Consider the following 14,313-nt stretch of genomic DNA (forward strand, 5'->3'; position numbering starts at 1 on the left):
CAATGTGATTCAGGCCCAGGCACCCAAGGGATTTCTAATGTTTTAAGGCAGATTCATTTTATTGATACGTGATCAAATAATGCAGCAAAACACAAGCCAACGAACAAACCCCCAGGAAACTAAAGCTAGGTCAAACCAAGTTATGCACAAAATATATGTGTAATCAGCACTTACATAAATGAAATCTAGAAGAATCACAAAAAAATAAAAATGGAAACCACTACTAAAAGATATACCACTTACATTTCTGAATTGGTCCCCCATGGGATACAGCAATTTTCTTCAGATATACGGTAAATAAAATCTAATATTAATAATAGCTGACAGAAACAAATATCACTTATCTCTACACTTATATGAGCCATCCAACCAACAGAGTTTTCTTCAGCTGATATACATCAAGTGACTTGAAAAGTGGAAAGGACCAATACACTTGTAGTGGTTTGGATTAAAAGGGTCTTTAAATTCCTATCAGAGGGAAATTTACACATTATACTAACTGCGAGGTCCATGTGTTCAAGATGTGCACTTTATTTATTTATTTCAGTTTGGGTGCTGCCAGACACCAACTGACTCTGTCAAGATGGCGGCCTCGACAGTGTGATCAAAGCTCACATTGCCTATTTTTATGTACATCGCACAAGTGACACACATAAAGAAGAGGCAGAAATTCAACTGCTCCATCACTGCTGCCATCTTGACTTTTTTACCATACCCTGCAGGTTGATCCTGACCCATTCCTTGAAATGTGCTTGCTCCATCAGCTGCACTAGAAGAATCCTTGAAGGTAGAGTTTGTGCAGCACACAGCTTCTTATTGGCAATGAGCAGCTATGGATGTAGCAAAGATGGCAGGACTTAATGCACGTGATGACTAAAACAGACCTTTTCTGTTACTTTTATCATGGAGGGGTATCTTTTCCCAGGGGGGGATGCAAAAGGTCTGTTTGATATGTGATAGAGATATGCAGAGAGAAAAAGCACAGCTCAGTTCCTGTTCATCCACAGTTCACTGATGTCCATGGGAAACAAGGGAAAGGGTGATGAAAACAACATTGGACCATCGCAACACAAGGCTCACCTTTTCTGTACTTGTGTCGTGATATCACATGCACTTACACAAAGGATGGAGCCTGCAGTAGGCTCTTGTGGCTGCCAATGCTCAGTTCTATCATGTAGCCATAAGAGATAAACAAAGCACACGATATGACTCCTCGAGAGTCTCCATACGAAATAATGACTGTGCTCCCTTGAAATACTGAGCTAGGATCAGGTGAACCTTGACTTATTGAAGCACACAGTCTTTTCTCTCTTGCTTGACTTCTGGACTAAGCAAAACAGTAATCGTTTGCATAGCATCATCTGAATCCTGCACTCTGGCTTTTAAACTCCTGAGCAAGTCAGTAGCTGTAACCCAAGATCAACCTCTGGTTTCCAAAATTTGGTTTGTTGGAAAGGAACAAGTCAGAGTTCAAGATGTGGAAGATTCTCCAAACAATCTCTGGTTTGTCCAGCCAAATGGAAGAGCTAAATGGAAGCCAAAGGAACATGCCCAACAGCACAGTTCTCTTCCATGAAAACACAGCTATTCTTTATAAAGTGATATAATCTAAGAATTATTCATCTCTTTCAATTTATCTTCTTTGAAAGGCTGACAAAGAATGTGCTATTAACAACATCACCTATGTACCATATCTGGATGGTATCAGGATGTAGAGTACTATTAGTTTCCTTACATTCAGTTGGAGGAACTCTTGACTCATTGGAAAAATCCAGGACTGAAACTTGGCTAGATCCTTCTGTTTACGGGCCTGCCAATATGCAAAGCGGAAATCAGCAAACCATTGTGGGCTTTTAAAAATAACTCTCATAGCCTTGTCTCTGAAAACAGTGGAATTAAGAAAGAGACAAACCAAAACGAGTTTCTTCTGATATACAGGAAAAAAACTGCTTGCTCAAAGAAGTAATGTAGTCTAACCTATAAATATTTGTAAAATACTGTTTCCTGCATTCCTGAGAGACAGTATGCTGGACCTTTTTTCCACCCTGTTATTTTTCTAATACTTATTTGCAAGTGCATCCTGATGCATTGTGATAAGCTAGCCTATAAAAAAGCATCCATTTTGGAAAGTAATAAAATTCTTTTTGACGCTGACGTGGAAAGATACCAAACCAAACCCAAGACTTCCTTTTTGTCCCCACTAGCTATAGTCAAATTTGCAAGTTGTTATTTTTTTCTACCACCCTCTCTAATATCTAATATATATTTATACTAGTAAAGTGCTAGGATTAAATCCTTTTCTGGATGCTATGGTTATGCTGTATATTATAAATTAAGTGGTTCCAGGTTTCTACAATTCCAGACGTGCTAGATTGCAATTTGGATCACTTCCACCTAGCTTTGCTGGCTGAAGTTGATGATAGTTGTAACCCAATACATATATATATGGGGCCTGCCGGATGAGGGAAGAATGGGCTAAAAAATAATCATTATTTTGCCTGAAAATGATATGGCACACCTTCCAGGTAATTGTCACAGAAAGAGAAGAGGGCAATTGGTGATTGGTATACACCCTCCTGATCTGAGCTCTTAGATTAGAAAGACAGTGTTGCTAGGGAGTATACCACCCATAGATTGTCCACATATCTCCCTTCCTGAAAAGGTGGCAACCAGGGCTGTCATAGCTCATAAAGCTAGACTCACTGTATAATGCACATATATGTATATATAAAATGCACTGTATAAGGGGCAAGTGTTCAATTCCTGATGATAGATAAACCACATCAGATCTTCTACTAAACGTAATGTCTGTATCAATCAATCAATCAATCACGTTTATTACAGCCCTAAGGCCAGACACAATAAAACTATACATAATAACAATCTTACATTAATACATATATGTACATAAAAACAAAAGCGATCAATATACTATGATCCAAAATTTGTTTAAAATAAAAATACTAAATGAATTAAAATAAAATACTATGTTAAAAATTTCAAATCTAAGTGATGGTGCGGCGTATTGTGCAGATGGTAGCACAAAACTGGGCAACCTGGGAGGATATTTTTGGGTCCTTATCTGAAAGAAGTAGCATTAGGTAGAAGTCACTCTCCCTACCTGGAAATTTATTCAGTAATGGATATATAAGGCTCTGTCTAGAGTCCTTATATAGGGAATAATATAATGGCATATGGCTTTGGGTTTCTACTGAACCGTCTCCAGATGGACATAGCTGAAGGTGCATGGGAGTACCCTTAAAACATCTGAAAAGGACTGGTGAGGGCTATGAGTCCAGCCTGGCTAAAGTGAAAGCTTTATGAAACTTCAAAATTATGATAGATGATAGATAAGAAGCTGGAATGAACCCTTCCGGAAGCGACTGATGGATATTGGGGTGTAGCACCTTACTTAAATTTGTTTGTAGATCTATATCCCAGATTTGTTGTTTCAGGGTGGTTCTAGCGTTATCATATCCTAATGAGCACAGACTTTCCGTAGAGAAGCCCAACAATTTAATTTTGTCTAAGGCTTTTTTTAGCCAAGATGACTTTAAATGATCTCTAAATATTAATGGGGCTAAACCTATAGGCAACATAATTAGCTTTAACCAGAAGATCAAAAGAAGGAACCATGCTCTGGCATCCAATGAGACTATACCTATTTCTACCCTAAGGATTGTTGTTCCTTATTCGTTCAGTCGCTTCCGACTCTCCGTGACTTCATGGACCAGCCCACGCCAGAGCTTCCTGTCGGTCGTCATCACCCCGAGCTCCCCCAGGGACGAGTCCGTCACCTCTAGAATATCATCACCTAAGGATAGCATTTTAAATACATTTTGGTGCCATCAATATGGCTCTAATAAACTTATTCTGGATAGTTTCAATAGAATTGAGCTTAGCAAGGGAGCAGATTTGAGAGCCATATAGAAGCTGAGGGACTACCTTAGCCTGAAAGACCTTGCAGGCTGCAGGAATATAATGGGCTCCTTTGGAATGACAGAATCATGTAATAGCTGATGCGGTATGCTATGCAACACTTGCCCGGTATAGAAAATGTGTGTATCTGATGAATCCCAATAAGGACAACAGTGGCTGTACATTGCCTTCTGGTAGTCAAGTAGTATGTAAAACCACAGAAAGAGAAGAGACATATATATTTATATTTATATAATATTCATTCAGAGGTGACTTTAGGAATTCTTAAACAGTTTCAATTGCTACATAAGCAATTGCTCGAGAACCACTTTCTCAATCATTGTTTAAAAATCTATCATTATGGTTAGTTCTATGTTTAGTCTCACTTAAAATACATCCATAGAACTCATTACGTTACTGACTCATTGAGCTAAATTTGCATGCAATCTTCTGGATTAGATCCACCACTGCTGCGGATGCAGTTGGATCCAACTGTTCCACGCCTTGCGGTTTAATCTTGATCCTGAGTAGAAAGAACGGTTTGTTCTATCAACTTGGTCCAGCTTGAAAAGGGAACCTACATACTGTATACTTGGTAAGCCATATACTACAGAATATGACTTGGTATATTCCATCAGTTTACTAGTGACACAGCCCCAGACTCTGACCATTTATGATCCTATCCCAGAATACCAAGCATTTAAAGAGGTCAAATCTAAAAGCTGAAAAGAAAATTATTTCTGGCTTCCAATATGCCATTGTAACTCTAATCAGCACTGAAGCAAAATCAGTGATAGCTAAACACCCCTAATGTTACCCCTGGCACAGAACAATATGGCCTGTGATGTACTCCAATTCCATTCAGTCAGCACAGCAAAGCTCCGTCTATAATGCACTGTGCTCCTGGTGTGAGGGAAGATAATGGTGTATTTTCCAACAATAAAATTCGAACAGCTGGCCAATTGACTATAAGGGAGAGAAGACAGTTTTTGCATGTGATCTTTTATTACTAAATCTCACTGATTTCTGTGGGGCTTTGTATGCTTGAGAGAAAGTGATCTACCTAAAGTTCCCCACTTCAATTCATGGCTGAGAAAGATAAAAAGGGACATATTTGGCTGGCTATGGAATTGTTTCTCAACATCCTGCCTCCAGGGCATTCATAGCATCATAATCTTTCATCCTTTCAACAGGCCCATCTAAGGTCATCTTATCTAAATTTGTTATTGCCAGCATAGTTTGAGATAAAATTTGTTTCATACTCCACTGATTTTTTTTAGAATTATTCAGTAATTTTTCAGAAACCTCCTTGTTGCTGCTAGAAAAGCATGAGCTTCTTTTTATACTGAATAGGAATTAATATAGTTCATTGTTGTCCTTTTCTCAAAGGATGTAATAAAAAGTATACTTAGAATGCAATTCTAAGCATATTTACTTAGGAAAAAACACAGTGATGTCAGTAGGACTTATTCCGAAGTAAGCTTGCTTTAGGGTTTTTTTTCCCATGCTCTGTACTGTGATCAAGTTTAGGACATTTTATTTTATTTTTTTTAGATTTTTTAAAATCCCGCCTTTATTATTTTTATAAATAACTCAAGGCAGCAAACACACCTAATATCCTTCCTCTTCCTCTTTCCCCCACAACAACAACCCTGTGAGGTAGGTTGGGCTGAGAGAGAGGGACTGGCCCAAAGTCACTCAGCCAGCTTTCTCAAATTTTCCCAAAGGACCTTCCATCCTGGGTTTAAAGAAATATTTGAGGGCCCTGACCTTTTTTCCTCAGTTACTCACAACAGTGGAAATTGCTATCAAAGTATTACATGTTAACTCCACCCAAAAGTGTTTATTTTCATGCAGGATGAGAATAGGGCAGGAAGTACTATATTGTAAGAGAAAAGGAAAAGCAAGGAGATGCAACAATGCCTGTAAAGATATTAAAGATTTAAAAGATGTATTGAAAAGATCAGTCTGTCTAAGGAAATGGAAGAGGCAGGAAACGGTGGATATGAATATGAAAAAAAAAGTTTGTGTGTGTATTTCTATTTAATGGAACAGTTATTCTCACTTGATTATCTTGTGCCTAAAACATTCCTTCTTGAGATCTGTTGATTCTTAATCTTAGGAAATAAAAATAGATGCACCAAGAAATACTGCCACATATCTCTGTTATAAATAAAAACAAACACAGTTTTATTGGGCTGTTTTCTTATTTCAGTTTCAGTAGAGTGGCCATCTCTTTCTATATATAGGAGCAGGTCTAATAACCAAGTAATATCCCCAGGGATGAAATATTTTGGTTCTTTATTTACGACTTTTGAGGAACGGAGGGAGAAGATCTAAATGGATGTGTTCTGCCAGGGAAAGGCTTAACAAATAAATTTCCACCTTTATTTTGGCTAAAGCAGCAAAGCATCCTGCTACCCAAATTCATCATTTTATCTCTGATTTCTGAAGGCCACCAAATAGGGCCCATGTTTTGTCCATTATTTTCCTACTTGATGATGAAGACATTTATTTATTTGTTCATCCATTCATACATACATACAATTTAGTGGCTGCCTGGCTCTAAAAGATTCTGGGTAGCTTACAGTAGAATAATATAAAGCAAAATAATAAGTGGCTGAAAGATAAATATATTAACCAAAAAAACCCCATTCAGTTTACTCTGCCCCAGAACATGGGAGAATAGCTAGATCTTTAATAACATCCTGAACATCATCAGGGTGGGAACCATCTGGATCTTGGAAGAATATTATTCTAGAGGCCAGGCCCCACAACAAATAATATAACATATAGACCTGAATGATTAAAATCTTTCAGTCTGAAATAGAAAATGAAACTTAGTTCTCAGGATAGATACCATATAGATTTCCATGGTCACTGCACTTCAGTAGTGGCTATTGATTAATTTAGAATTCCATGCTTTTAAAAAAAGTGAAATTACTTCAGAACATTTTTGCAGCATGCAGATGTTTGGTTATGTTTTTGTTTTTTGTCTCTTAAAACCCATTCAGATATTTTCTGAATGGCCTAGCTGCTGATTGCCATCCCTACCATGGGTTTTCAAATGGTGTTCAGTGGAACCCTAGGGTTCCATGAGAACCTGATGCGATACTGTGACAGATTAAGTATGAAAGAAAAAAACAGTTCACTTGAACAGCCAATTTTCTATTACTAGAGCTTTGCCACTTGATCAGACTTCCCAGGATTTTTTTTTAACTAAGAGGTTCCACAGACGAAACAAGTTTCAAACTCCCTGCTCTACACTGCTTCTACCAACATTTGCAATTTCTATCCATGTAATTACTGTACGCAGTGTGATTACATGTGGCATTCTGTTTGTTTGACAGATTGACCAAGGCATAAGCTCACAGAGATTCTGAACAATGTAGATACATATCACTGGAGTGGTATGGAAGCAGCCTCAGCAGCCAAGTTAGTCCAAGGAACATAAACAAAATATAGTTTAGTACTATAGGCCTAGCTTAAGATATTCTGCTGCCTGAGCTGAAAAGCATACTGGCCTCTTCCCCCTGTTCCACATATAAAAGCAAATTGGACTGTCAATTGAGTTCTACTTTAATACTAGTGAAAGAAAAGTATCCACAACCATACTTGAGGGCCATGACTAGTTTAAGGGAGCAAGATCAATTTCCTTCCAGTATCAATATTTCTTCCTTGCCTTTCAACATCTGCTGTCTGATGTGGTCATCATCTCACTCTGTCTAATGATAGGGCTGGACCTCTAGATGAGTGCTCTGTGGAGTGTTGTTGTTGTTTTAAATACAAGGGAGATTAGTCATTCATTTAGCCATGCAGAATGTATTCTTACTAGTTTCTTATTAAATGTATTTATCTAAATGTATTCTTATTTAGCTTCTGATGAAACTAAATACGAATCAATTTATATTTTCTAGCTGCAAACATCTCATTATCACTGAGTAGGGCAAACTGCTTGTCCTATCAAAATTAAATCATTGGCTTAGTTGTATTTTTCCAATCAATTGTTTATAAATTGAGAGCTTGTACACTTTCAGTCACAGAAATGAATATCTTCCTCTTAGTCTATTTTTATTTTCCAGATTAACCATAGTGACATTGATATTTCCTGTGTTTTGGTGTAGACCCATGCCTTATTAAAGTATATACATTTTTACAAGTATCAGTTGATGCATTTGGATGTCTTTGACTACTGCTTTCTCAAGAAATAAATTTAATTATCTATATGGTGATGCCTCGTGCTCCGCCCCCCAAAACAAAATGAACAAAATTATTTACCTTATTGCTGCTCTTAGATATTGAACAGAGGCTACTATTAGACATATTCTCCTTGTCGGGCATCCCTGTGAAAATAGGGAATATATTAAAATTTACTTCTTATGGATTAACAATTCCTACTCTGGCTGAGAGTATCTTTTCACTAATACCATGAACCTTAATTAAGCATAACAATGTCCTCATAGTATAGGTTGTTTACTGAGGCTAAGGGTCCTGTCCGACTGCTCCAGCACTGGAAACACTGCATGTCCTTAAGCCTTTCACTCTCTCAAGGAAAAACACAGGATATGTTTCAAATAAACTATTAAATCATTGAAAATTATCCCCATGGCCACTGAACAAATGGTTGAGGAACACAGTGGTTGATCTCTGAAGCTGGCTTAAAAAAAAAAAGCAATGGAACAGGATTAATACAGATTTTAAAAAAATCAAATAATGAGTAGGTGGGACTAGATTAAATACTTATTAAACAAAAAAGGAAATCCTGTAGAAGCAGTTTGCTTCTTTCTTAAGCCTATATAACCTTGTTTCTTAAGCCTGTATAGACATCTTATTCTTGAATGATAAAAGTAAAGTCTCCTTTGAGTTAATCTTGACTCCTGGTGACTTCATAGCCATGTCGGTGTGGTTTTCTTGGCAACAAGACAGGAGTGGTTTGCAGTTCTTTTCTTGTGAGATGCTTTTCCAACTTCCCGATCTAGCCTACAATTCTGGTATTTCCTAATGGTCTCCTATCCAACCAGGTAAAGTAAAAAATTGAACATGTCTGACAGCAGGGCAATATTCCCCCAATAATATTGAGTAGGTCCTTGTAGCAATTCAAAAAAGAATACTATAATGAGTCACAATGGACACTGTATCTAATATTCCAAACTTGCATCTAATAAGCATAATACTGAAGAAAGCCCACTGAATTCTTCTGAGACTGATGAGTAACAAATGATACATTTATTTTGTGGTCATAGGCTCTTAAGGGGTGGCAACTTGCCCAGGATCATTTATTTCAATCAGAGGCAAGAAAAGCTTGATGTTTTGCCTAACCTTTTACATCCTGGAATGGTACCAGATGCTTGTCTATATTGCCTACAAGGCTACTGACTTGGCTGAAGTGGTGGTAGGCTCCTTGTTGCCTTTAACTATCCAAATTTCTACCCTGAGAATTAGATTCTTATTTTCTCTAGGTGAGAAAAGTAAAGAAATCAGAAGGAAGAAAAAGCGTGAGGAACTCTCTCAAGCCTCCTCATGGGTTTTCTTTACTTCTGTGTAAAGACTGGGTGAGGCATTTGCAACTCTTTCACTGCAGACATTTCATACGTTGCATGTATATGTTGCAACGTAAGATATACTTGCAATGCAAGACATATATGCAAATAAGTTATCACTGTGAGGCTGCTGGGGTTTTGTTTTTTTAAGTATCTTTAAGAATCTCCTATGAACTCTGAAGAATTTTCCTCTTCCCATTCATCAACTTTTGAATCCTTGCAAGGGATGATTTTCCTGAAGCACCAGTGGAGGAACACAAAAAATAAATTGACTGACCATGCGTATGTGCTCAGGTTTGAACCTACACTGGGAGGATAATGGAGGGAAAGTGTCATTACTTCTCTTTTACTACAGTATATTGGACAGGTGTCATCTGGTAACCCTGTTTAGGGTGGCCAATTCCCTTTTAAATCCCCTATCTGGCTATTTTGACTAGTTAGTGTAGCACTTTGCTACTCAGCTTCACCAAAGTCTTGAGTCTTCTTGGGCAGGGTCCATGTGGAGACAGCCTGCAGGGGCTGGGGATCACCATGTTGTGGGGGTTCCACTCCTTCTTTAGAGGAGGTGGGGAAGAGAGATCAGCCAAGTGGTTGCTCCTTTGTGGGGTGCTGCAAGGTTTAGTCCTTTCTCCCCTGATGTTCAACACTTTTATGAAAACGCCGGGGGAGGACATCCATTGGTTCAGGATCTGGTATCATCAATATGTTGATGATATCCAGCTGTACATCATTACCCCAGGCCATTTGGGAGATGCAGTCAATGTATCTGGAGGCTGTGAGGGATGGGACAGTGCAGGTGGGACAAAACAGGTTGAAGCTAAACCCAAGCAAATTAGATCATTATTTGATCATTGAGGTGCCTTGACATCTCTGGTGTTGTCTTTGGATGGGAGGGCACTACCCTGAAGGAGGAGGTCTGTGATTTGGGGTTCTCCTGGACTCATGAGGTGGAGGTCTTGGGGAGACTTTGCCCAGTTCTAGCTGGAACATCAGTTGTGATTCAAAGGGTCTGCCTTTGAAGACCATTTGGAAGCTTCAATCAATCCAGAATGCATGGCCTAGTTGTTGCAACAATCTGCTGACATGAGCATGTAACACCTGTGCTTCAGGCCCCACATTGGCTCCCTATTAGCTTCCAACTGAAATTTAAAGTGTTGCTTTGACCTTTAAAGTCCTCCATGGCTTGGCACCAGAGTACTTGCAGGAATGTCTTCTCTGTCCAACTGCCCAACTCAGCCACGCTGGTGAACTTGATCATGGTTCCCCCACTTTTGTGAGGTAAAGGGGTGGAGGCTCACAAAGGTACCTTTTCTGTGGGTGTGCCCATACCTTGGAACAATCTCCCCCAGAAATTTGGTTTGTTCCTATTCTATTGGCTTTCTGTAAGGTATTAGAAATTGAGTTATTTGGACAGTCTTAGGGGGCAATAACTAACAGGATCTGACTGACCTATTATTATGTGATTATGTAGTGAATATAAAGGATGACCTTGATTCAAGTTACTATAGCTGTTCTAATAAAAGTAGCTTTAGGTCTTTCTTAGTCTGCTGTACCGTTGTGATGGAAAGTGAGGGCGACCTTGGAAGACAGCGGGGAGAGATGCCGCCTAGGAAACAATCAGATAAAAGAGAAAGGAGCCCACAACAGAGTAACAGCCAGAGGAAGAAACTCAGGAAGGGCCTGCCCTAACTACCCAGGTGGTAAATAGGGAGGGAGGGAGGTTTGTACTTTCAAACTTGCAAGATTCTATTAATGTAGCTTTAGAATAAAGTAAAATTAGCTCATCCAGTCATGTTTCCTATCTGGTTTACCTGGGAGGGCTGACATCAATCTTGTAAGTCAGAAAGTACAAATCTCCGTATTTACCACCTGAGTAATTAGGGCGGGCCTTTCCTAAGTTTCTTCCTCTGGCTGTTACTCTGTTGCGGGCTCCTTTTTCTTTTATCGGATGGTTCCCTAGGTGGCATCTCTTCCCCCGTCTTCCAAGGTTGCCCTCACATTCCATCACAACCTGATAGGACTAACATCAAGCTTGCAAGTCTGAATGTGCTTCCCTTCCTCCCTCTTTTCTCTTCATGTGATTTTGTGGGGGAGCGCTGAGTTGTTTTCATAAACCACTTTCTTGGTCCAGGCTCAAGCCTCGTTTATCTGATCATTGCCTTGGCAACAGATCTTCCCTCTGTCCTTCAAGGCCATCCTCTATATTCACTATAGATTGTTTTTGATTAATTATTTTTATATTCTTTTACCATGAATGTTTTATTATATTATTGATGTATATGAACCATTGAAAGACTTCTTGATGGCACTGAAGTATAAATCAAATCAATAAATATAAACACAGAAAATACGAAGGCTTTGTACTGCCTGAAGTGAAGCAGTAAATAGTGCTTACTTTTAATGTCTGGTACCCAAGATATACTGAATATCCACAGCTAGCCAACTTCTTTCTACATGACACACAAAATCGTACAAACACTCTTCTCCCTCCCTGACAAGAACAGTTGTTATTGTTTATTAATTCTTAAATTATTATTAATTAAACTATTAAGTAATTAATCATTTTCTGCCTTTTCATGACACCTCAGAGGAGCTGCCTGAAAGAACCACCTCAGTATGCCTTATGGTTGCCCTGATCAATGACCCTCTTTGTAAAAATGAATTACATGAGTCTCACTGATTTCCAAAGCATTTAGCATGAATCTATCTATCTATCTATCTATCTATCTATCTATCTATCTATCTATCCATCCATCCATCCATCCATCCATCCACCCGTCCATCCATCCATCCATCCATCCACCCGTCCATCCATCCATCCGTCCATCCATCCATCCATCCATCCATCCATCCATCCATCCATCCATCCAGTTTCACCATAATTAACAGAGCTTATTGTCAAGTAAGGTCACTGGAATGGCTGACGCAAATACATTTCTATGTTTGCATTTCTCGCAGTTTTTGTGTACTTACTATCGTTGTTGGAGCCAGTTTCCATAGCACCATAAGGAGGAGCCAGAAGTCCAGACATATACTGTCGATATTTCTGGGGGAGAAAATACATGATAATATCATTTTGATTGAAATTATTTACAGCCATCTTTTAATTTTTTTTAACCAAATTCTGAGAGGTACACAGTATGTTCAGGTACTCTTTCCTTTTTTTACTCTAAGGTTACTGAAAAAACAGGGATATTAGAGCCTCAGATAAAATGGTACTGTACATAAAGGATTTACATTTATGAACAGATCACTTAGAATTAAATTTAGTCATAATTTTGGTGACATCCAGATAATTAATATCTGGGTGAAATTATATAGAACATGCAGCTATCTCACCTGCTAGATGTTGGTGCTTATCTTGGCCTAGTTGGATAACCTGTGATTTGTGCTACCCTGCAGTGGGTTTAAGGTGCACACTCTCTCTCTCTGGAAATCACGAGAACCCAAGAAAATGCTACAGTTCAGTGGCAGTTATTACAATGCATGACCAACCATCACTGGGACTCGATTTTCCATTCCTTCTTTCCCCCCACCCCGTAAAGAGAGTTGCTTCCAGCAAGTAACGATAGTAGTTCACAAAAGATCTTCTCTGAGCGATATTGATGCACTATCCTGTAATTCACCATAATCATAGCTGGTATCCTTTCACTGATGCTGCATATCATTGGATACTAGAGCAAGACAGACATAATCAATAAAGCATCTATTTTCTGTGTAGCATTTAGGTGATATCCTAGTAACCGAAGGGGAAAAAAGAATACAATGTAAAGAATCCAGGGGGATTCAGTTTTAATATAAATCTATACATGCCTATCAAAGCACTGTGAACCACTTCTTGTACTCAGAATGGTTAGAATGAACCTATTCCTGATAAAAATGGGTGCACACCAAGCTTGTATAAAGAGTCTAAGAATCACACATATTTTTAAATTCTAGAAGGAGTTGTGTTTGAGTTTATAATTTAAGAGGACTTTATAATGTAAGATGAATTTCATTCATAATTCCTGCTGGGAAAAAAATCCTCTGAAACTAATGGGTAGGGATAATAATGCATGTACATTTGCGCTCCCACATTCTTCTTACTAGGAAGTGCTATTTTGACACTTTGCCTTTCCTCTCCTCCGCTACTTCACTGGAATAAATGGGAAGATATGGAGCGAAATGACTGCCTTGAGGGAGAACTTGTCCATTTGTGGTTCTAGGCGCCAGAATAATCTGCTTCAAAGATACTACTAAACCATACTTGAACAGTCTCAGAAAAAGTTGACTCCAATCTCAGGCCCACATCTTTTCCATCTCAAATTCTCCATAAACAGCCTGAAAGTATCCAATTGTTGTTTTAACCCTGCAGTCAAAACTTGGAAAACATTGGTTGCCTTCATAGTGCTTATATTGTGAGTCTGGCTTGCTTCAACTTATCAGTTTAAATCATTGCTTTATTGAGATTTCTTGTGCTTAAAGTGTACTGTGGCTTTTGAACTTTCTTGTGTTATGCTTTCATGCCTGTAAACCCCTATGAATTTGGTGTAGAAATGAAATAGATAAACAATAATTAATCAATGAGTACAATCTAAGACAAGGGCCAGATATAGTTTACTTAAGCCTTTGGTCCCTTCCAAAGCTACCACCAACATTTCTAATCACAGAAAATAATACTGATTTCATTTAATTTATTTTAAATGCAAATAAAATGTATTTAAATTATTCTCATGGCCCCACCTACTTGTGGGAGTGCACTCCCCAAGAGGTCCTTCTGAGACTAAATCCAGACTTTTTTTTAAAGATGTTTGTACATCACTGATTTAAATGAACCAGAATTTAGAAGTCATAACAAACAGCTTGCTTCAAAGAT

The 14,313-nt window shown here is 38.4% G+C and overlaps 1 protein-coding gene across 1 annotated transcript in view; it reads right to left on the reverse strand.

Annotated features, from left to right (window-relative positions):
* The window catches only part of RAPGEF4 (Rap guanine nucleotide exchange factor 4), a 177,437-nt gene that overhangs the window by 80,778 nt on the left and 82,346 nt on the right, over positions 1–14,313 (reverse strand). Inside the window, exons 5-6 of the mRNA XM_063318177.1 lie at positions 12,432–12,504; positions 8,197–8,261 (exon numbers count right to left, since the gene is read on the reverse strand). Coding sequence (XP_063174247.1) covers positions 8,197–8,261; positions 12,432–12,504 — 138 coding nt within the window. The remainder of the gene's footprint in view (positions 1–8,196; positions 8,262–12,431; positions 12,505–14,313) is intronic.

This window comes from Candoia aspera, chromosome 1 (assembly GCF_035149785.1).
Source record: "Candoia aspera isolate rCanAsp1 chromosome 1, rCanAsp1.hap2, whole genome shotgun sequence".
NCBI classification, from domain to species: Eukaryota; Metazoa; Chordata; class Lepidosauria; order Squamata; family Boidae; genus Candoia; species Candoia aspera.